Source organism: Hemiscyllium ocellatum, chromosome 24, assembly GCF_020745735.1.
Source record: "Hemiscyllium ocellatum isolate sHemOce1 chromosome 24, sHemOce1.pat.X.cur, whole genome shotgun sequence".
Taxonomy (NCBI): Eukaryota; Metazoa; Chordata; class Chondrichthyes; order Orectolobiformes; family Hemiscylliidae; genus Hemiscyllium; species Hemiscyllium ocellatum.
This window is the reverse complement of record NC_083424.1, coordinates 866200-890485: the sequence shown is the minus strand read 5'-3', so window position 1 is coordinate 890485 and position 24286 is coordinate 866200. Positions and strand designations below refer to the sequence as shown.

The 24286-nt window shown below is 41.8% G+C and overlaps 1 protein-coding gene across 1 annotated transcript in view; it reads left to right on the top strand.

The window, feature by feature from the left end:
• dnah10 (dynein axonemal heavy chain 10) overlaps positions 1 to 24286 on the top strand; it is a 330367-nt gene that overhangs the window by 199300 nt on the left and 106781 nt on the right. The window contains exons 47-52 of the mRNA XM_060844124.1: positions 5045 to 5305; positions 6534 to 6706; positions 11707 to 11800; positions 12473 to 12640; positions 16729 to 16917; positions 17086 to 17257. Coding sequence (XP_060700107.1) covers positions 5045 to 5305; positions 6534 to 6706; positions 11707 to 11800; positions 12473 to 12640; positions 16729 to 16917; positions 17086 to 17257 — 1057 coding nt within the window. The remainder of the gene's footprint in view (positions 1 to 5044; positions 5306 to 6533; positions 6707 to 11706; positions 11801 to 12472; positions 12641 to 16728; positions 16918 to 17085; positions 17258 to 24286) is intronic.

The following is a 24286-nucleotide window of genomic DNA, read 5'->3' as shown; positions in this document are numbered from 1 at the left end:
AATAGGTACCAATGCTTGACATAGAATGCTTGACATTTCATGGAAAGGATCACTTTTGAAAACAGTGACACCAACAATGATGAAAGTAGAAATAATAGTTATTTCAAAAACATTTTATTTCTTGGGATGTGAATGTTGCTGACAGGGCAGTAAGACCATAAAAGGTAGGAGCAGAAATTAGGCCATTCAGTCTATCGAGTGTGCTCTGCCATTCAATCATGGCTGATAAGTTTCTCAACTCCATTCTCCCACTCGCTCCCTGTAACCCCAGATCCCCATGGTACTCAATATATCTATGTCAGTCTTAAATATACTCAATGACCTGGCCTCCACAGCCATCTGTGGCAACAAATTCCATAAATTCATCACTCTCTCACTAAAGCAGTTTCTTCTTATCTCTGTTCTAAAATGTCTTCCCTTTACTCTAAGGTTATGCCCTTAGGTCCTAGTCTCTGCTACCAATGGAAACATCTTCCCAACATCTACTCTGTCCAGACCATTCAGTTTTCTGTATGTTTCAATTAGATACCCCCTCATCCTTTTAAACTCCATCAAGTGGAAACCCAGAGTCCTCAATCATTCCTCATATGTTAAGCTTTTCTTTCCTGGTACCATTCTTATGAACCTCCTCTGAACATGCTGTAAGACCAATACATCCTTCCTGGATTATGGGGCCCAAAACTGCCTACAATACTCCAAATGTGGTCTGACCAGAGTGTCAGAAGTACGTCCCTGCTTTTATATTCAAGTCCTCTTAAAATAAATGCCATTATTGATTATGCCTTCCTAACTACTGACTCAAGTTTACCTTGAGAGAATCCTGGATTAGAATTCTCAAGTCTCTTTGCACTTCAGACATCTGCATTTTCTCTCCATTTAGAAAATGGGGGAATAGAGTCCCTGCCTCTGTTCTTCCTACCAAAGTGCATGACCTCGCACTTTCCCACATTGTACTCCATCTGCCACTTCTTTGCCCTTTCTCCTAACCTGTCCAAATCCTTCTGCAGCCTCCCCGCCTCCTCAATGCTACCTGTCCCTCTACCTGTCTTTGTATCATCTGCAAACTTAGCCAGACTGCCCTCAGTTCCTTCATCTAGATCGTTAATGTATAAAGTGAAAAGTTGTGGTCCCAATATTGAGCCTTGTGGAACACCACTTGTCACCAGCTTCCATCCTGAGAAGGACCCTTTTGTCCCCACTCTCTGCTTTCTGCCGGCCAGCCAAGCCTCTATCCATATTAGCACCTTGCCTCTGACATCATGGACCGTTATCTTACTCAGCAGCCTCCTGTGCAGCACTTTGTCAAAGGCCTTCTTGAAGTCCAGACAGACAATTTCAGGAATAAAAGGATGACTAGGGTAGGTATCGGTCCAGTCAAGGATAGTAGTGGGAAGTTGTGCGTGGAGGCGGAGGAGATTGGTGAGACACTAAATCAATACTTTTCGTCAGTATTCACTCAGGAACGGGACTCTGTTGCTGGTGTGAATATTGAGTCACAAGTGATTAGAATGGATGGCCTTGAAGTATGTAGGGAGGAGGTTTTGGGAATACTGGAAAGGATGAAAATAGATAAGTCTCCTGGGCCTGATGGCATTTACCCTAGGATCCTCTGGGAAGCTAGGGAGGAGATAGCAGAGCCATTGGCCTTGATTTTTATGTCGTCATTGTCAATGGGAATAGTACCAGAAGACTGGAGGATAGCGAATGTGGTCCCCTTGTTCAAGAAGGGGAGTAGGGACAGCCCGAGTAACTGTAGGCCAGTGAGTCTCACTTCTGTTGTGGGCAAAGTCTTAGAGAGAATTGTAAGAGATAAGATTTATGAACATCTGGACAAGAATAATGTGATCAAGGATAGTCAGCATGGTTTTGTGAAGGGCAGGTCGTGCCTCACAAACCTTATTGAGTTCTTTGAGAAGGTGACTAAGGAGGTGGATGAGGGTAAAGCAGTAGATGTGGTGTATATGGATTTTAGCAAGGCGTTCGATAAGGTACCCCATGGTAGGCTAATGCAAAAACTACGGAGGTATGGCATTGAGGGTGCATTAGAGGTTTGGATTAGGAATTGGCTGGCTGGAAGGAGACAGAGGGTAGTAGTTGATGGACTAGGTTCATCTTGGAGTTCAGTTACTAGCGGTGTACCACAGGGATCTGTTTTGGGACCGTTGCTGTTTGTCATCTTTATAAATGATCTAGAGGAGGGGCTTGAAAGCTGGGCGAGCAAGTTTGCGGATGACACAAAGGTCGGTGGAGTTGTGGACAGTGAAGAAGGATGTGGCAGGTTACAGCGGGATATAGATAAGTTGCAGAGCTGGGCAGAAAGGTGGCAGATGGAATTCAATGTAGCTAAGTGTGAAGTCATTCACTTTGGTAGGAGTAACAAGAAGATGGAATACTGGGCTAATGGTAGGCTACTTGGTAGTGTGGATGAGCAGAGGGATCTTGGTGTCCATGTACACAGATCTCTGAAAGTTGCCACCCAGGTAAATAGTGCTGTGAGGAAGGCTTATGGTGTACTGGGCTTTATTGGTAGAGGAATTGAGTTCCAGAGTCCTGAGGTCATGTTGCAGTTGTATAAGACTCTGGTGCGGCCTCACCTGGAGTATTGTGTGCAGTTTTGGTCGCCATACTATAGGAAGGATGTGGAGGCATTGGAACGAGTGCAGAGGAGGTTTACCAGGATGTTGCCTGACATGGTAGGAAGATCGTATGAGGAAAGGCTGAGGCACTTGGGGCTGTTCTCATTGGAGAAAAGAAGGTTTAAGGGAGATTTGATAGAGGTGTATAAGATGATTAGGGGTTTAGATAGGGTAGACACTGAGAACCTTTTACCGCTAATGGAGTCAGCTGTTACTAGGGGACACAGCTTTAAATTAAGGGGTGGTAGGTATAGGACAGATGTTAGGGGTAGATTCTTTACACAGCGGGTTGTGAGTTCATGGAATGCCCTGCCAGTAGCAGTGGTGAACTCTCCCTCTTTATGGTCATTTAAGCAGGCATTGGATAGGCATATGGAAGTTATTGGGCTAGTGTAGGTTAGGTAGGATTTGGTCGGCGCAACATCGAGGGCCGAAGGGCCTGTACTGCCCTGTATTTTTCTATGTTCTATGTTCTATATCCACTGGCTCTCCTTGGACTAACCTCCTTGTTACTCCCTCAAAGAATTCTAGCAGATTTGTCAGGCATGACTTCCCCTTAATGAAACCATGCTGATTTTGCCCTATTTTACCATACACTTCTAAGTATCCAGAAATCGCATCCTTCACAATGGATTCCAGCATCTTTATCCTGAATATTTATTGCATGTCTTTAATTGACCTTGAGAAGGTGGTGTTGAACTGCCTGCTTGAAACTAATTCAGTCCAACTGGTTTGCCAAGGTACTGCTAGGAAAATAGTTCCAGGATTTTGAGAATTTTGAAAGTGGATGTAGGGTTTGCTCACTGAGCTGGAAGGTTCATTTTCAGACATTTCATCACCATACTAGGCAACATCTTCAGTGAGCCTCTGGACAAAGCACTGCTAATGTTTCCTGCTTTCTATTTATATATTTGGGTTTCTTTGGGTTGGTGATGTAATTTCCTGAGGTGACATAATTTCCTATGATGGTGTTTTTTCCTGTTATTTTTGTTAGGGTGTGGAAAATGGGATCCAAATCGATGTGTTTGTTGATAGAGTTCTGATTGGAATGCCATACTTCTAGGAATTCTCGTGCATGTCTCTGTTTGGCTTGTCCTAAGATGGATGTGTTCTCCCAGTCGAAATGGTGTCCTTCCTTATCTGTATGTAAGGATACTAGTGAGAGAGGGTCATGTCGTTTTGTGGCTAGTTGATATTCATGTATCCTGGTGGCTAGTTTTCTGCCTGTTTGTCCAATGTAGTATTTGTTACAGTTCTTGCAAGGTATTTTGTTAATGACATTAGTTTTGCTTGTTGTCTGTATAGGGTCTTTCAAGTTCATTAGCTGCTGTGTTAGTGTGTTGGTTGGTTTATGGGCTACCATGATGACGAGGGGTCTGAGTAGTCTGCCAGTCATTTCTGAGATGTCTTTGATGTAGGGGAGAGTGGCTAGGGTTTCTGGATGCGTTTTGTCTGCTGGGTTTGTTGCTCAGAAATCGGTAGACTGTGTTCATTGGGTTCCCGTTCTTTTTGAATACGCAGTATGGGTGATGTTCCTCTGCTCTGCGTAGCTCCTCTGTGCTGCAGTGTATGGTGGCTCATTGAAATAATGTTCTGATGCAGCTTCGTTTGTGAATGTTGGGATGATTACTTCTGCAGTTTAATATTTGGTCTGTACGTATTGTTTTCCTGAAGACGCTGGTTTGAAATGCCCCATTGGCTGTTCGCTCTACTGTGACATCTAGGAATGGCAGTTTGTTGTTGTTTTATTCCTCTTTAGTGAATTTAATGCTAGTGAGGGTATGGTGATAAAGCATCTGAAAATGAACCTTCCAGCTCAGCGAGCAAACCTACTTCCAGAATCTCAACCTGAGCTACAAATCTCAAAGCTTGCTAGTTTTGAAAGTTCCAGAAACAGTGGAGGTATACAAAGTAAGCAGGGTTCTGAAGTTGGGTATTCACCTGGAAACCAAATGCACCTGTATTTTTTCTTTAGATTATAGTCTGTATGTCTTAGCAAGATCTATTTTGACACAAGGAATGATCCTACATCTACTTTTAGTTTACCTTTTTAACTGGTGATACTTACCTTCCAGTATTTGTAACATAACTGAAACTCTCTCTGAAGATGTAGTCTCTGGCATGCAGCCGTTCTTGATAAAAGGAGCAAAACTGAAATAGTTAAGACAGCAGATTGAAAGCCAGATGGGTTGTGAATTGGACGGACTGACCACACACCTGTCTTTGAAAATTCTGACGAGGTCATTAAAATTATTCCTTCAAAATTTAGCAAGGTTGCTAGTAGGGTGTAACAAAATGAAACTAATTTAACTTTGTTGTTTATGTCAATGATTCACACTAAATGATTTCCCTATTAACATTGCTTTAGTTTCAAGATTCTGTTAACATTGTTGATTATTGAAAACTAGGTTGACGAGTATGGCACACAGCAACCCATAGCCCTGCTGAAACTACTCCTGGAGAAAGGTGGAATGTATGATCGTGCAAAGGAACTGAATTATAAGATCCTGAAAGACTTAGGCTTTGTTGCTGCAATGGGAAAAGCAGGTGGTGGACGAAATGAAGTGGATCCTAGATTTATCTCACTGTTTTGCGTCTTCAATGTGACATTCCCAGCACAGGAATCGCTGTTTTCAATTTATACTTCAATTCTTAAAGGACATACCCTGGTAATTATTGAAAAAGAAACCAATTCATAAATTTGTTCCTTTTGGAGGAAAGTATTCTGTCAATGAGTATTTTTTTTAATTGCAGTGTAATAATGAATCTGCTGCAAGAATTCAGTGTAGAAACTCAAATGAGCACTGATTCTAGCAGCCTGTCCTGATGGTTCCTTATGGAAACTAAATCACAGGAGCCAGAAAGGTCCTATGGCTGATCCCTGTGGATCCCGAGTAAGCTGAGCAAGGGCTGGACACTGATGACAATGCTCACAGGGATCTTGCTAACCTGAATAAAATACCAATCTAGAATTTGATGCAGTACCTTGCAGGCTATCTATCTAATGCTGTTGCTCGTAGTTACACTAATTATTGGAATCTCCAGCTCTAAATTTTATACTGACAACAAAAAATGCTGGAAATCACATCTAAACTCAAAATGTTAGCTTGCTGTCTATCCATGGATGCTGCCTGACCTGCTGCGATTTCCAGCATTTTTTGTTTACAATAGACGATTTAGAGCTGGAGATTCCGGTAACTAGTGTAACTGGGAATACATCATTAGATATACGCCAAAAAGTACTGCACCAGATTCTGGATCTGTATTTTATTCAGGTCAGTGAGGTCCCTGTGAACATCAGTGTCCATTTGGAATCTGAACTGTAAGCAAAAAATGCTGGAAATCATATCGAGACTTGAAACGTTAGCTTGTTTTCAATCTGTGGATGCTGCCTGACCTGCTATGATTTCAAGCATTTTTTGTTTACAGTTCAGATTTCAACATCTGCAGTAATTTGCTCCTAAATTTTATATTGCGAGAATTATAAGCCAATATAATGATAGGCAGCAAAAAATATAATGCATTTGAGACCTTGGTGATCAATGGGATAAACAGCTTGTCTTTTTAAACAATGGGTTCTAAAGACTGAGAAATAAATAGAGGGAGGAAAGATGGTTCATTGAATTCATTTGTTCTAATGTCAAATCAGACAATAAAGGCTGATTGAGAATAAAGAATGACTGCATTAAAGATAAAGAAGAATAAAGGCGAACTTTGACACTTTTCTCATCTCCAACAACAGTTTGTTACCTGAATGAATGGTGGCTCCAGTGATGTCAGATATATGCTTTCTATTTGATAGGTTTTGCAGCAATTTGGTGGAAACTGATATATGACTATGGGGGGGAAAGGGAGTCTGGTGGCATGTTCTTAAAACCTTCACTGTTTATTGTGTAGACATTTACAGAAGAACTTCAAGCAATTTGCAGTAAGGTGACAGCTGCTACTCTACAGTTGTACGAGTCAATTGTAGTGGACCTGCCTCCAACCCCTTCAAAGTTTCATTACATTTTCAATCTGCGAGACCTCTCTAGGGTGTACAATGGACTTGTCCTTGCAACTCCTGAGAGGTGAGGTTAAAATAGGGCTAAGCTTGTCTTATTTTATTGAATTTAAGGTTATTATCTTACATGTTGGATATGGATCCAAGAGTTATTCGTTTGAATCGAATTTATTGTCACGTGTACCGATGCACAGTGAAAAGCTTTATCTTGTGACCAATACAGGCAGATCACATCGTTAAGTAGCATAGATAAGTAAATAATAGGTAAACAACGGCAAAACAAAACACAGGCACGGACGAATGCTAAGAGTTTGTGAGTCCATTCAGTATTCTAACAACAGTCGTGTAGAAACTGTTTCAAAACCGGCTGGTGCCTGTGTTCAGGTTTCTGTACCTTCTACCCGATGGTAGTGATTGCCAGGGTGGGATGGATGTTTGAAAATGCTGGTGGCCTTTCCTTGATAGTGGGCCTGGTAGATGGAGTCTATAGATGGGAGGTTGGTCTTTGTGATTGTCCGGGCTGAGTTCGCCATTCCCTGTAACCGTCTCCGGCCTTGACTGGTCCAGATAGTGATACATCCAGAGAGAATGCTCTCAATGGTGCACCTATAAAAGTTGGCAAGTGTATTCACCGTCATGCCAAATTTTCTCAGCTGCCTGAGGAAGAAGAGGCATAGTTGGACCTTTGTAACCAGTGCGTCCACATGAAGAGTCTAAGAAAGCTTTTGTTGATGACCTCTCCCAGGAGGTTGACACTCTCCACTCATTCCAGCTCTGTGCTGTTAATGTGTAGGGGGGCATGAGTGACATCCCGCTGAAAGTCAGTAATGAGTTCCTTGGTTTTGCTGGCATTGAGAGCTAGGTTGTTCTCAGTGCACCATTTTTCCAGGTCTTCCACCTCCCTTCTGTAGTCTTATTCTTGGCCGTTTGAGATTCAACCAACTACTATGGTGTCATCAACGAACTTGTAAATGTTTTGGCGACGCAGTCATGGTTATACATGGGTTGACTCTAAATTTCAAAGTTCTGGGTTTAAGTCCCACTCTAGGTGTTGAGCACAAAAGTCAAGGTTGACACCTGAAAGAGAGTTGCACTTTTAGAGATTAAATTCTCATATAATCCTTATTAATCTACGCTGTACCCACACAAAGTCAATGATATTATTCCTGAATGCCCAGGTCATAAGCTAATATATAAATGCAACTTGTTTTTAACTTCTATTATTATTTCTCACCAAGCATATAGCACACCTCCTTCTCTTATTCCAATTTTCTTTCAATCACCAATTGTGGTTCCTCTACTGAAATTAACTGCCTCAGTTTATAGTTGGGCTGCCGTCTGGTACCTCCCTGATTTGAATGTCTCACTCCCACCAGGACTGTTGATCCTTTGTTGAAGCACCAAGCAACCCTTAAAATGTAATTACATTGATAGCTTTTCCATGAATGATTTATTTGAAATACTGAGTGGCTTATGAATGCAGGACAGCTGTAGATTTAGGAAAATGGCCCCAGGAGGAGGCCATCAGCTCCTCCAGCTTGTTCTGATCATTGGTAATGGTAATTTTTCCAAAATTCACTTGACTCTGGAGCAGTTACAGCAGATTGGAAAACAGCAGAAGTGACTCTATTATTTAAAAAAAAGGAGCTAGACAAAAGATGGGGGATTGTAAGCTGGTTAGCTTAACTTCAGTAATGAAAACTGCTATCATCAAGGAAGAAATAGCAAGACATCTGGATAGAAATTGTCCCATTGGGCAGAGGCAGCTTGGGTTCATGAAAGGCAACTAATTTACTGAAATTCTATGGAGACACTACAAGCATGGTGGGCAACAGGGACCCAGTAGTTGTGGTGTCTATGGATTTCCAAAAGACATTCAACAAGGTACCGCACAAAATGCTGCTGCAGAAGATAAAAGTGCATGGTATTATGGGCAATGTATTAGCATGGATAGAGAGGGTTGATTAACTAACAGGAAGCGAAGAGTGGGAATAAATGACTGCTTTTCTGGTTGGTTATTAGTGAGTAGTTGTGTGCTTCAGGGATCAGTATTGGGATTGCAATTGTTTACAATGTACATGGATAATTTGGAGTTGGGGACCACATGTTAGTGTGCCAACGTTTGAGGATGATACTGAGATGAGTGGTAGAGAAAGTTTACAAAGGGATTTGGATAGTTTATGTGAGTGGACGAAGGTCTGGCAGATGGAGGACAATGTTGATAAATGTGAAGTCATCCATTTTGGTAGGAATAACAGTAAAAAGGACTATTACTTGAACGGTAAAAAATTGCAGCATGCTACTGTGCAGACGGACCTGAGTGTCCTTGTGCATGAATCACAGAGGGTTGGTCTGCAGGTACAACAGGTTATTAGGAAGGCAAATAGAATTTTGTCCTTCATTGCTAAACGGAGGTTATGTTGCAGGTGTACAGGGTGCTGGTGAGGTCACTGTGTGCAGTTTTGGTTTCCTTACTTGAAAAACAAGGCCTGGCGCTGGAGGGGGTGCAGAGGAGGTTCACTAGTTTGATTCCGGAGTTGAGAGGGTTGATTTATGAGGAGAGACTGAGTTGACTGGGATTATATTCATTGGAATTTGGAAAATGAGGGGATACCTTATATAAACATATAAAATTATGAAGGGAATAGCAAAGATCGAAACAGGGCAGCTGTTTCCACTGGCGGATGAAACTAGAACAAGAGGACATAGCCTCGAACATAACAGGACCAGGTTTAGGACTGAATTGAGGAGGAACTTTGTCACCCAAAGAATTGTGAATCTGTGGATTCCCTACCCAGTGAAGTCGTTGAGGTTTCCTGATTTAATGTTTTTAAAACTAAAATGGATAATTTTGAACAGTATTTGAATTAAGGGTGATGGTGAGATGGTGGTTGAGGGAGCTGAGGCCACACAAAAATCAGCCATGATCTTATTGAATGGCAGAGCAGGCTCCAAGGGCCAGATGGCCTCCTCCTACTCCTGGTTCTAATGTTCCACTATTCAATCAGATATGTGGCTCAAATGCTTTCACCTTCCCTAGGCTTACATTTTATGATATCCTTATCCAACAAAAATCTGCTGATTTAGAAAGTTCCCATTGTTCCCCAGGAGTTCCAGATTTTTTTACTTTCTTCATATAGCTTGACTGGACATTTTCTTTTGCAAGATGTCACCATCTAGTTCCCTCCATTCTATATCTTCCATATCCTTTTCCACAGTAAATATTGTTGCAAAATACTCATTTAGTATCTCCCCCATTTTCTGCGGCTTCACACAAAGGCCACCTTGCTAATCTTTGAGGGGCCCTATTCTCTCCTTAGTCACCCTTTTGTTCTTAATGTATTTGTAAAAACTCTTTAGATTCTCCTTAATTCTATTTACCAAAGCTATCTCATGTCCCCGTTTTGCCCTCCTGATTTCCCTCCCATACTCCTACTTCCTTTATACTCTTATAAGGATTCACTTGATCTATCCTGTCTATATCTTACATGTGCTTCCTTCTTTTTCTGAATCAAAGCCTCAATTTCTTTAGTCATCCAGCATTCCATATACCTACCAGTTTTTCTTTTCACCCTGACAGGAATATACTTTTTTTGGATTCTCGTTAGCTCATTTCTGAAGGTTTCCCATTTTCCAGCCGTCCCTTTACCTGTGAACATCTGCTCCCAATCAGCTTTCGAAAGTTCTTGCCTATTACCGTCAAAATTGGCCTTTCTCCAAATTCGAACTTCAACTTTTAGATCTGGCCTCTCCTTTTCCATCACTATTTTAAATCTAATTGAATTATGGTTGCTGGCCCCAAAGTGCTCCCTCACTGACACCTCAGTCACCTACCCTGCCTTATTTCCCAAGAGTAGGTCAAGTTTTGTACCTTCTCTTATAGGTACGTCAACATACTGAATCAGAAAATTGTCTTGAACGCACTTAACAAATTCCTGTCCATCTAAAACCTTGACACTATGGCAGTCCCAGTCTATGTTTGGAAAGTTAAAATCCTGTACCGTAACCACCCTATTCTTCGTACAGATAGCTGAGATCCCATTACAAGTTTGTTTCTCAATTTCCCTCTGACTATTAGGGGTCTATAATACAATCCCAATAAGGTGATCATCCCTTTCTTATTTCTCAGTTCCATCCAAATAGCTTCCTTGGATGTATTTCAAGTGTAGTGGACAGCGAAGGGGGTTACCTCAGATTACAACAGGATCTTGACCAGATAGGTCAATGGGCTGAGAAGTGGCAGATGGAGTTTAATTCAGATAACTGTGAGGTGCTGCATTTTGGGAAAGCAAATCTGAGCAGGATTTATACACTTTTCGGTAAGGTCCTAGGGAGTGTTGCTGAAAAAAGGGACCTTGGAGTGCAGGTTCATAGCTCCTTGAAAGTGGAGTCGCAGGTAGATAGGATAGTGAAGAAGGCATGTGGTATGCTTTCCTTTATTGGTCAGATAGTGAGTTAGGAGGTCATGTTGCAGCTGGACAGGACATTGGTTAGGCCACTGTTGGAATATTGCGTGCAATTCTGGTCTCCTTCCTATCGGAAAGATGTTGTGAAACTTGAAAGGGTTCAGAAAAGATTTACAAGAATGTTTCCAGGGTTGGAGGATTTGAGCTATAGGAAGAGGCTGAACAGGCTGGGGCTGTTTTCCCTGGAGCGTCGGAGGCTGAGGTTTACAAAATTATGAGGGTAAATATGGATAGGCAAAGTATTTTCCGTGGGGTGGGAGTCCAGAACGAGAGGGCATAGGTTTAGGGTGAGAGGGGAAAAATAAAAGAGACCTGCGGGGCAACTTTTTCACACAGAAGATGGTACGTATATGGAATGACCTGTCAGAGGATGTGGTGGAGGCTGGTGCAATTGCAACATTTAAGAGACATATGAATAGGAAGGGTTTGGAGGGATATGGGCCGGGTGCTGGCAGGTGGGACTAGATTGGGTTGGGATATCTGTCGGCATGGACGGGTTGGACCGAAGCGTCTGTTTCCATGCTGTACATCTCTATGACTCTATGACTTTTTGTTTTTAACTTGTGCTTACACTTAATCTCTTCCTTTCAATTTTTTTTAGATTTCAGACAATTGGACAAATGATCAGACTCTGGAGGAATGAATGTCTTCGAGTGTTCCATGACAGGCTCATTAATGAAATAGACAAAACACTGGTTGGTAGAAAAATCAACTGAGGAATTCTTCAATGATACCAGACTGAATTTTGCACTCCTATGGGAGGTTTGGCAGGTGGTGGATGAAAGTGTCAGGTGGAAAATCTGATGTCTTGCAATTGTCATGAAGTGTTGCAAGCTGGGCAGCTAGTTGAATTTCTTAATGACCCAATTAAGCCTCTCCCCAGCCCCTGGAGACATTTTGCTCAGGTCAGCAGAGCCCACTGTCCATATGTGGGGCGAGCATCCAATAAACCCTGGAGCTATCTCATCGGATTTTGGTGGTGGCCTTGCTCACTGGGTGCTCCATAGCACATGAAGGCCTCCCAATATCAGCTGTCCCTCAAAGATGCCATCGCCATAAATCTCCCCTTCCCCCAGATCAGCTCTCGCTTTCAGATCTAAAGACAGGTCTTTATCTCCCTCTGAAAAATTCGACCCATTATTTCAGACCAATTCGCTTTCTGCCTCATTTTTCAGTAATTTTCTCCTTGATGTATTTTTATAGGTCATCAACATATTAAATTCACAAAATATGTTTAAAATTCCACACTTAAACTTTCAAAATGTGATTAATTAGTCAAATATTTGTGAGATATATCAAGAAATTGCTCACTCAATATCTTTCCTTTTAAATGTTTTGTTCTTTTTCATTACTTTTTATATTTTAAGGTTCAAGGTCATATTGCAAAATTAATAGAGGAACATTTCCCAAGTGTATTGGAGCAAGCTATAAGGGATCCAATACTGTTTGGAGACTATCGAACTTTCATGAATGAGGGAGAGCCTCGTATATATGAAGATATTCAGGATTATGAGGCAGCTAAAGCTCTGTTTCAGGTATACATTACCAGCTAATAAATTATTGCACAAAGGTAAAACTTTATGACCTGTGCATATGTAATCAATATAGTAAAAATGTCAATACATTTACATACTTAGAGACAGTAATATCCCTCACATACACTGTTCTCCCTAAGTTGCGTACGTATGTACAGCCATTCCAACATTTCATACATGGCAACTGGCAAGGAATGTGGAATACAGCTTTGACTCACTGAAGTCAGAACGATGCATGAATCTCAGGGTCCCTGTAGAAGAAAACAAAATTAGATGGAACTCTGCTGATGTGCAGCACCTCTTTTTTTATAATCTGTTTGTGGGATGTAGGCTTCACTTGCTGGGCCAGCATTAATTATACATCTCGAATTGAACTGGAGAAGGTGGTGGTGAGCTGCCTTCTTGAACCGCTGCAGACCATGTGCTGTAGGTAGACCTACAATACCCTTAGAGAGGGAATTCCAGCATTTTGACCCAGTGTCAAAGAACAGTGATATATTTCCAAGTCTGTCTGGTGAGTGGTTAGGAGGGGAATTTGCAGGTGGTGGTGGTGTTGCCTGTATCTGCTGCTGTTGCCCTGCTAGATGGAAGTCCTTGACAATGAGAGTCCACAGGTAGTATGTTCCTTTTAGAGTGAAGGGCATGAAGGACAAACGTGTAACAAGTGAAAGAATAGGGCCCCTTAAAGATCAGCAAAGTTGCCTATTTGTGGAACCGCCAGAGATGGTGGAAGATATTGAACAAATATTTTGCATCAGTTTTTACTGTGGAGAAGGATATGGAAGATAGAGAATGTAGGGAAATAAATAGCAACATCTTGAAAAGTGTTCACCTTACAGAGGAGGACATGCTCGGTCGTCTTAAAACACATAAAGGTGGATACATCCCTGAGACTTGATCAGTTGTAACCTAGAACACTTTGGGAAGCTAGGGAATGATTTCTGGGCCCCTTGCTGAGATATTTGTATCATTGATAGCCACAAGTCAGGTACCGGAAGACTGGAGGTTGGCTAACGTGGTACCATTATTTAAGAAAAGTGGTAAGGAAAAGCCAGGAAACTATAGACAGGTGAGCCTGACATCGGTGGGAGGCAAGTTGTTGGAGGGAATCCTGATGAACAGGATTTACATGTATTTGGAAAGGAAAAGTTCAATTAGGGATAGTCAACATGGCTTTGTGCAAGGGAAATTGTGTTTCACTAACTCAATTGAACTTTTTGATGAAGTAATGGAGAGGATTAATGAGGGCAGAACAGCGGATGTTATGTATTTGACCAGGTTTCTCATGGTAGACTGGTTTGCAAGATTAGATCACATGGAATACAGAGAGAACTATCCATCTGGATACAGAACTGGCTTGAAGCCAGAAGACAGAGGGTTGAGGTGGAGGGTTGTTTTTCAGACTGGCTTGTGACCAGCGGTGTGCCACAAAGATCGGTGCTGGGTCCATTGTTTTTCGTCATGTATATAAATGATTTGGATGTGAACACAGGAGGTATGGTCAGTCGGTTTGTAGATAACACCAAAATTGGAGCTGTAGTGCACAGCGAAAGAGGTTTCCTCAGAATACACTTGGACCTTGATCAGATAGGCCAACAGGTCAGGGAGTGGCGGATAGAGTTTAATTTAGATAAATGTGAAGTCCTCCATTTTGGAAAGGCAAATCAGGGCAGGACTTAATATTAATGTCCTGGGAGTGTTGATAACAAAGAGACCTTGTAATGCAGGTTCATTGTTCTTTGAAAGTAGGTCGCACATAGAAAAGATACTGAAGAAGGCATTTGGCATGCTTTCCTTTATTGGTCAGTGCATTGGAGAAGTTGAGAAGTCCTATTGCCTTGTACAAGATATTGGTTAGGCCACTTTTAGAATATGTGTTTACTTCTAGTCTCCCTGCTATAGGAAGGATGTTGTGAAATTTGAATGAGTTCAGAAAAGATTTACAAGGATGTTGCCAGGGTTGGAAGGTTTCAGCTACAGGGAGAGGCTGAATAGGCAGCGTCTATCATTTCTGGAGTGCCGGAGGCTGAGGGGTGACTTTCTAGAGCTTTATAAAATCATGAGGGGCATGGATAGGATAAATAGAAAAGGTCATTTTCCCAGTTTTGGGGGAGTCCAGAACTAGAATGCATAGGTTTAAGGTGAGAGGAGAAGATTTAAAAGGGACCTAAGGGGCAACGTTTTCACACAGGGGGTGGGTGATCTGCCAGAGGAAGTTGTGGAGGCTGGTACAATTACAGCATTTAAAAGGCATCTAGGTTGATATAAAAATAGAAAGAGTTTCAACAGATATGGGCCAAATGCTGGCAAATGGGACTAAATTAATTTAGGATGTCTGGTTGGCATGGATCAGCTGGACCAAAGAGTCTGTTTCCATGTTGTACAGGACCATGACTCTATGATGATGGATCTGGAAGTCGCTGTTTAAAAATCTTTAGTGAATGTATGCAGTGCATTTTATACATAGTACATCGCTGATACTGAGCGATGGTGGTGGAGGGAGTGAATACTTGTGAATGCGATGCCATTCAAGTGGGCTGCTTTGTCCTGATAGTGTCAGGCTTGCTAAGTGTTGTTGGAGCTGCACCCATCCAGGCAACTGGGGAGATTTCCATCGCACTCCTGACTTGTGCATTATAGATAGTGGACAGGTTTTGGGGATTCAAGAGATGAGTTACTTGCCACAGTATTCCTAACTTCTGACCTGTTCTTGTAGCCACTGTATTTATGTGGCAAGTCAAGCTTTGTTTCTGGTCAAAGGTAATCCCAGGATATTTATAGTGGGGGCTTCAGTGTTGGTGACACGGTTGAATATCTAGAGTGGTGGTTAGATTGCCTCTTATTGGTGATCAGCATCCAAGGAGCAAGAGAATCAACGTTTTGGGCATACGCCCTTCTTCAGGAATGGGTTGGAGGGTTTCAGCTACAGGGACAGGCTGAATAGGCTGGGGCTATCTTCTCTGGAGTGTCGGAGGCTGAGGGATGACTTTCTAGAGGTTTAGAAAATCATGAGGGGCATGGATAGGATAAATAAAAAAGGTCATTTTCCCAGTGCGGGGAGTCCAGAACTATAGCGCATAGGTTTAAGGTGAGAGGGGAAGATTTAAAAGGGACCTAATGATTTTCTAAACCTCTAGAAAGTCACTCCTCAGCCTCCGACACTCCAGAGAAGATAGCCCCAGCCTATTCAGTCTCTCCCTGTGGCTGAAACCCTCCAATCTATTCCTGAAGAAGGCTATGCCCAAAACGTAGATCCTCCTGCTCCTTGGATGCTGCCTGATCTGCTGCGCTTTTCCAGCAACACATTTTTCAGCTCTGAGCTCCAGCATCTGCAGTCCTACTTTCTCCTTTATTCTTATTGGTGATCGCCTGGCATTTATGTGGTATGAATGTTACTCGCCACAAATCAGTCCAACTCTGGATATTGTCCAGATTTTGTTGCATTTGAACATGAACTGCTTCAGTATCTGAGGATTCGCAAATGGTGCTGAACGTGGTGCAATCATCAACGAACATCTCCTTCTTTGACCTTATGATGGAGGGAAGGTCATTAATGAAGCAACTGAAGATGGTTGGGCCTAGGACATCATTTTGAGGAACTCTTACAGAGGTATTGTGGAGCTGAAATCACTGACCTTCAATAACGATTCTGGGTATTCCTCTCTCTGAGCCTGGGGCAGGTTATATCTGTGGGCAAATTATTTTCTCTGTGTCAATAAATTATCTGACCTCTTTTGGTGAATGTTCATGAGACATCTGTTAATCATGTCAGATGACCATTGTCACCCTGTCTACCCTCATCTGAGCTTTAGTTGACCATTCTTTTTAAGTCAAAAACAACACACTGAGAAAGGGTGCATTTTTCACCAAATGAGTTGTTGATGCTAGTTCACTGGCATCATGACTTTTGTGTTTTTCGTAATTTTCCTCTTTATTTTCATGTGCTAGAATTTTGGAAAGTTATGTACTGTTGTAATAGTTTTTAAATGAAATCTCAGGCTACACAGTAAATACTATGAAAATTCAGTTTTTAAAGGACCCTAATATTTAACAAAGTTAACAATTAAATTTGATTTATTCTTTAATAGGAAATTTTGGAAGAGTACAACGAATTCAAGGCTGTTTTGAAACTGGTGCTATTTGATGATGCTCTGGAACACTTGACCCGTATTCATCGCATTATCAGGATGGACCGTGGCCATGCCCTGCTTGTAGGTGTTGGTGGATCAGGCAAGCAGTCTCTTACTAAACTGGCAACGTTCACAGCTAATTGTGAGGTAAGCTGCTGTAATCCCTGCATAACATGGAGCTCACATTGTACTCAATGTTATTAGACTGGAACCTGCATGAAGTGTTATTGCATAAAGGTTGAGGGAAGACTGAGCATTTCCACAGAGGATGCAGAACTAATGAAAACTGCAATATTTCTGTTTTGTTCATAACAGATTTTTGAAATTGTGCTGAGCCGTGGTTATGGAGAAACTAACTTACGGGATGATTTGAAAGCCCTGTATCTGAAACTAGGAATTGAGAACAAGCCAACAGTCTTTCTCTTTACGGATGCACACGTGGCGGAGGAAGGATTCTTGGAGCTGATAAATAACATGTTAACGTCAGGTATATCAAGAACACACTGACTAACACACCCAAATGGCTGAAATCCCATTGAGTGGATTCAAATAGCTGGTCTTATATTAAGGTGGGTCAGTTAGCTCAGTTGCCTGGATGGCTGGTTTGTAATGCAGAGCACTACCAACAGTGTTATTTCAAATCCTGCACAGGCTGAAATGACCATGTAGATTCTGCCTTCTCAACCACTTCCTTTGCAAGAGGCATGGTGACCGTTAGGTTAAAGCACCCCCAGTCATCTCTCTCTAATGAGAGAGCAGGCTCATGGTCCTCTGGGACAATAGTGATTTTACCTTTACCTTATGTTGTCAATAACACAGGTAGAGGAAATTTAATAACTTCACTAATCTTTTCATTTTTATTTTGTGTTTATTTTGTATATCAGTTAGAAACATTTATAGTTGCAAATCAGATCTTAAATAGAGTTCAAGTTTGTCATAGCTCAAGAAATAGCAGCATTGGTAATTATTGAAATCATTTTCTAAATTGCTTGAAATATTTAATACATTCTCCAACTCATGCAGTGTAGCTTCAATGAAATCATGTTTACCCAAATACATGGTGTTGCCATGAATTATTGAAGTAACAAGCAGGCTAGACCAAGGAGAACCAATGGATGCTATCTATCTGGACTTCAAGAAGGCCTTTGACAAAGTGCTGCACAGGGTGCCAATTAGTAAGATAAGAGTCCATGATGTCAGAGGCAAGGTGCTAGCATGGATAGAAGCTTGACTGTCTGGCAGAAACAGAGAGTGGGGACAAAAGGGTCCTTCTCAGGATGGCAGCTGGTGACAAATGGTGTTCTGCAAGGCTCAATATTGGGACCACAACTTTTAACTGTATACATTAATAATCTAGATGAAGGAACTGAGGGCAGTCTGGCTAGGTTTGCAGATGATACAAAGACTGCTTGAGAGACAGGTAGCATTGAGGAGGCAGGGAGGCTGCTGAAGGATTTGGACAGGTTAGGAGAATGGGCAAAGAAATGGCAGATGGAGTATGTGGGAAAGAACAGAGGTAGGACTCTATTCCCCCATTTTCTAAATGGAGAGAAAATGCAGACGTCTGAAGTGAAAAGAGACTTGGGAATTCTAATCCAGGATGCTCTCAAGAAAATTCGCAGGTTGAGTCAGTAGTTAGGAAGGCAAATGCAATGATGGCGTTTATTTTGAGATAACTTGAATATAAAAGCAGGGATATATTTCTGAAGCTCTATAAAGCTCTGGTCAGTCTTCATTTGGAGTATTGTGCACAGATTTGGTCCCTATATCTCAGGAAGGTCTTGAAGTGTGGTCAGAGGAGGTTCACAAGAATGGTACCAGGAATGAAAAACTTAACATTTGAGGATCAAGGGGATCAAGAGTTATGGGGAGAAGGCAGGAGAATAGGGTTGAGAAATTTATCAATCATGATTGAATAGTGGAGCAGATTTGATGGGCTGAATGGCTTAATTTCTGCTGTTATGGTCTTATGGAATTTTGCTCTAGGTCAAGACCACATTGACATTTTTATCATCTTTCACAAGAAATGTGTTTTTGTTCAAATGATGCTTAGCCAGAGATCAAAAAATTGTGTGGACTCCTCTTGAGATTTTCTGGAGGACATTGGAGCACAGAAAATTGGAACAGGTATAGGCCATTCGGCCCTTCAAACCTGGTTCCCCCATTCAATATGATCATGACTGATTATTCAACTCAGTCACATTCCTCTTTCCCCCCGTGCCCTTTGATCCCTTTAGCTCTAAGATTGATAGAATATAGAACATTACAGTGCAGTACAGGACCTTTGACCCTCGATGTTGCATCGACCTGTGAAACCAAAATGAAGCCCATCTAACCTACCCAATTCCATTTTTGTCCATATGACTATCCAATGACCATTTAAATGTCCTTAAAGTTGGCGAGTTTACTACTGTTTCAATCAGTGCGTTTCACACCGCTATTACTCTCTTAGTAAATGAACTACCTCTGACATCTGTCCCATATCTATCACCCCTCAATTTAAAGCTATGTTCCCTCGTGCTAGCCATCACTGTCCGAGGAAAAAGGCTCTCCCTGTCCAACCTATCTAACCCTCTGATTATCTTATATGTCTCAATTAAGTCAACTCTCAACCTTCTCTCTAACGAAAACAGCCTCAAGGCCCTCAGCCTTTCCTCACATGCCAGGCAACTTCCTAGTAAATCTTCTCTGAACCCTTTCCAAAGCTTCTGCATCCTTCCTATAATGCAGTGACCAGAACTGTACACAGTACTCCAAGTACAGCTGCATCAGAGTTTTGCACATCTGCAGCATGACCTCATGGTTCCAAAATTCAATCCCTCTACCAATAAAAGCTAACACGCCTTCTTAATAACTTTATCAACCTGCATGGCAAATTTCAGGCATTTATGTACATGGATACCGAGATCTCTCTGCTCATCTACACTACCAAGAATCTTACCATAAGCCCACTACTCTGCATTCCTTTTGCTCCTTCCAAAGTGAATCACCTCACACTTTTCTGCATTAAACTCTATTTTCCAACCCTCAGTCCAGCTCTGCAGCTTGGCAAAAGTGAGGACTGCAGATGCTGGAAACCAGAGTTTAGATCAGAGTGGTGTTGGAAAAGCACAGCAGGTCAGGCAACATCCGAGGAGCAGGAAAATCGACGCTTCAGGCAAAAGCTCTTCATGGGCTCTGTAGTTTATCTATGTCCCTCTGTAACCTACAGCATCCTTCAGCACTACCCACAACTCTATTGACTTTAGTGTCATCCGCAAATTTACAAACCCATCCTTCTATGCCCACATCCAGGTTGTTTATAAAAATGACAAACAGCAGTGGACCCAAAACAGATCCTTGCGGTATAACACTAGTAACTGAATTCCAAGATGAACATTTCCCATCAACCACTGTCTTCTTTCAGCTAGCTAATTTCTGATCCAAACCACTAAATCACCCTCAATCTCATGTTTCCATATTTTGTGTAATAACCTACCATGGGGAACCTTATCAAACACCTCACTGAAATCCATATACACCACAGCATCTGCTTTACCCTCATCCACCTGTTTGGTCACCTTCTCAAAGAACTCAATAAGGTTTGTGAGGCATGTCCTACCCTTCACAAAACCATGTTGACTATCTCTAATCAAGTTATTCCTATCAAAATGATTATAAATCCTATCTCTTATAACCATTTCCAACACTTTTCCCACAACTGAAATAAGGCTCACTGGTCTATAATTACCAGAGTTGTTTCTACTCCTCTTCTTGAACAAGGGGACAACATTTGCTTTCCTCCAGTCTTCTGGCACTATTCCTGTAGACAGTGATTACATAAAGATCAAAGCTAAAGGCTCAGCAATGTCCTTCCTGGCTTCCCAAAGAATCCTAGGATAAATCACATCTGGCCCAGGGGACTTATCAATTTTTATACTCTCCAGAATTGCTAACACCTCATCCTTGTGAACCTCAATCCTATTTCGTCTAGTAGCCTGTATTTCTGTATTCTCCTTGACAACATTTTTTTTGGTGTGAATACTGAGGAAAAATATTCATTTAGCGCTTCCCTTATTTTTTCTGACTTCACGCACAACTTCCCATTACAATGCTTGATTGGCCCTAATTGTAGTCTAGTCATTGTATTCTTCCTGTTATACCTATAGAAAGCCTTAGGGATTTCCTTGATCCTATCCACCAACGATTTCTCATGTCCTCTCCCGGCTCTTCTTAACTCTTTCTTTAGGTCTTTCCTGCCTAACATGCAACTCTCAAGCAACTTAACTGAGCCTTCACATCTCATCCTAACATTAGCCTTCTTCTTCCTCTTGACAAGAGATTCAACTTCCTTAGTAAACCACAACTCCTGCGTTCAACCACTTCCTCCCTGCCTTACAGGTACATACTTATCAAGGACCCGCAGGAGCTGTTCCTTAAATAAGCTCCATTAAATAGGCACTGTTCCTTAAATGGGTGGCATGGTGGCTCAGTGGTTAGCACTGCTGCCTCACAGCACCAGGATCCTAGGTTCAATTCCAGCCTTGGGTGACTGTCTGTGTAGAGTTTGCACATTCTCTTTGTTTCCTCCCACAGTCCAAAGATGTGCAGGTCAGGTGAATTGGCCATGCTAAATTGCCCATAGCGTTAGGTGCATCATTCAGAGGGAAATGGGTCTGGGTGGGCTACTTGTTGGTGTGGACTGGTTGAGCCAAAGGGCCTGTTTCCACACTGTAGGGAATCTAATCATTTCAAATGTGCCCATGCCCTGCAGTTTCCCTCTATATAAAGTTCCTTCTTGAAAACATTCATTGTTTTGCCCTCAGCTGCTTTCTCTTGCAGAGAATTCCACAGCTTCACCACTCTCTGGGTGAAGGTATTGCTCCTTGTCTCTGTCCTAAGTGATCTACCCCATACCTATAGACCATAATCCCTGTTTCTGGATTCCTTGTTTATCGGGAACATCCTGCTACATTTGCCCTATCTAGTCCTGTTAGAATTTTATAGGTTTCTATGAGACACCCCCGCCCCCTCACTCTTCTAATTTCCAGTGAATATAGTCCTAACTGACCCGGTGTCTCTTCAAATGTCAGCCTTGCCATCCCAGGAATCGGTCCACGTTTGGTTTCCAGGAACTCTGGGACTCTTTTTTTTCATTCTCACTGACTCATTTAGTGAGTGATCCAGTGACATGGTCTCAAAATTTAATGTATTTGTGTTGACAAGTGAGGGATTTGAGAGAAACAGAGTTAGGAGAATTCAACAAATTACTCTGAGTCACAGTTGCTTGCTTGCTGCACAGGTAGTATCTTTGCAATGTATGTTGTTGGCACCTGATGTGGATGTGAGCATGATGTAGAGAGATGTGTGCCTCCCAAGTTGAGGATTGCTGACCAGCAATGCAAGCTGCCTGGTACTGTGACTGCATTAATTGACAAGGCAAGGCTGCTTTGAAAATGCAGCTAAGCACTAAATAGGAAACACTAAGAGAATAAGCGAACAGCCCTGAGGTGCAGCCTGTAAGCTGGGTGCCTGTGATTGTGAGCAAAGTGGCTAATGCTAGATGCTGATGTACCTTGTAATGCAGGGCTATGCTTCCTAAACATGTTGCAATTGAATGAGAGATATGATACGAGGATCCTGAGGGATTGGCTAGGTGTTTGTGGCTGCTACCTGTGGATCACGCCCTGAGACACTGTTTGGTGCTGAGTAATATAGACACTCCTAATAACCAGCACTGAGCTGAAGTCACCACATACCTGCTCTGACTTCCATATCGAGAATTCTCGGTGTCTAGTCAGCTCTTGGCAGGTGATAGGATGGGAAACTGCATAATAATGAGGTGAGATGTACAATTAATAAGGTCATTAACAAGCAACAATCCCCTAAATAAATACAGGTCATTCTCCTATAACCCAAGTTTCCAAATCAACATGATTTGGCTGTAATACAGTTGGTGAATTGGGGAATGATTTTTTTTAAAAATGCGAACTCCTGTTGGTTATTACTGATTCCACCCCTAGTTGCCTTAAGTCCACTCTAGGTGTCTACTTCAGGTCAAGCAAAAGAGGTTGGATGACGGGGCAATTTTTTTCTGACCTTATTGCTGATGTTTTTGAGGATGTTCTTAGAAATTATTGGAGGAGAAAAGATTTGGATTTCAAGATTCGCCTCATTTTGAACAATGCACCAAAAAATCCTCCCACCGTTGGTGAGCTTTCTGAAAACATCAAAGTGCTATTTCTACCACTGAACACAACTTCTCTCATTCAACCCATGAACCAGAGTGCAATAGCAGCTTTTAAAGCTTATTATTTAAGGCACACATCAAGAAGCTGATTGCAGTGACTGAGGGGGTTAATGAGGACAGTATTCTTCAATTTTGGAGGAGCTTAAAGAATGATACTGACATCATTATGGAGGCATGGGATGATGTCAGTATGGACTGCTTGCATGCAGTTTGGCAGAAGCTTTCCCAGATTTTCTTCATGATTTTAAAGGCATTGAATTGTTAGAGGAGCTTCCAGCAATCAAAGAATATTATGTTGCCCTTGCAAAGCAACTTGGATTTGAAGACGTAGAGACTGATCCACAACAACTTGTTGCTGCAGGGGAAATCAATGTTCGAGATCAATACGATGAAGTCCAGGATGCAGCATTACGAGAACTTTCCACTTCTGGTTTGTCTTCTATCTGAGGGAAGTTGAGAAGCAGTTGCAGCTCTTAGAAGACGATGACTACAATGTGGAAATAAGCAGGATAGCAGTTTGTGGCATAAACTCTTATCTGGCAGGCTAGAAACAGCTTCTTCATGAAAGAAGAAAGATAGCAATGCAGAAAAACCCAACCCTCAAGAAACAGTCTGAGGACAATGAACCACAGGCATCCACTTCTTTTGTCATAAGCCTGCACCCAGAACTGCACCCGAAAGTAATGATGATGCTGATGATGACTCTCAGCCTCAGTCTTAATACAGTGCTGTAACTCAGTAAACTCAGAAACCCTTAAAGTGTTAAATTTAATGTATTATTTCATTAAAATATATGATTTTAACATTTATTTAGATTGTGCTATTGTTTGAGTTAGGCTAACTACTATTTTTGTTTCAATTTTTACTGATATTTTTGGACATTCGCTCCAACCCCTGTTCTTCCCAGAGGCATTTTTATTTATATTGCGTGACTTTCTATCACACAAGGTGGCACAAGAATGTAACTATCACGTTAGAGGAGAACAGGCTGTAACCTGTCACTGCCCAGGGAGAAACTCACCTCGACAAGCAGACCTATTTCTGTTTAGTGGGAGTTTGCCAAATTTTTCACCAGAACCACATTGTTTACAACATTACAGAGGTTATTCGATTATCCAAAGGCCACGGGTGGGGATTATTTTGTTCTTGTTCAGTTAATTGGATACTGGATAATCAGATGCTGGATAACATACTTTAACCTTGCATCGGGACCTTGTGATCTTGTTCGGATATTCCAAAATTCAGATAATCAAATGCCAGATAATTGAAATTCCTCTGTATAAGATT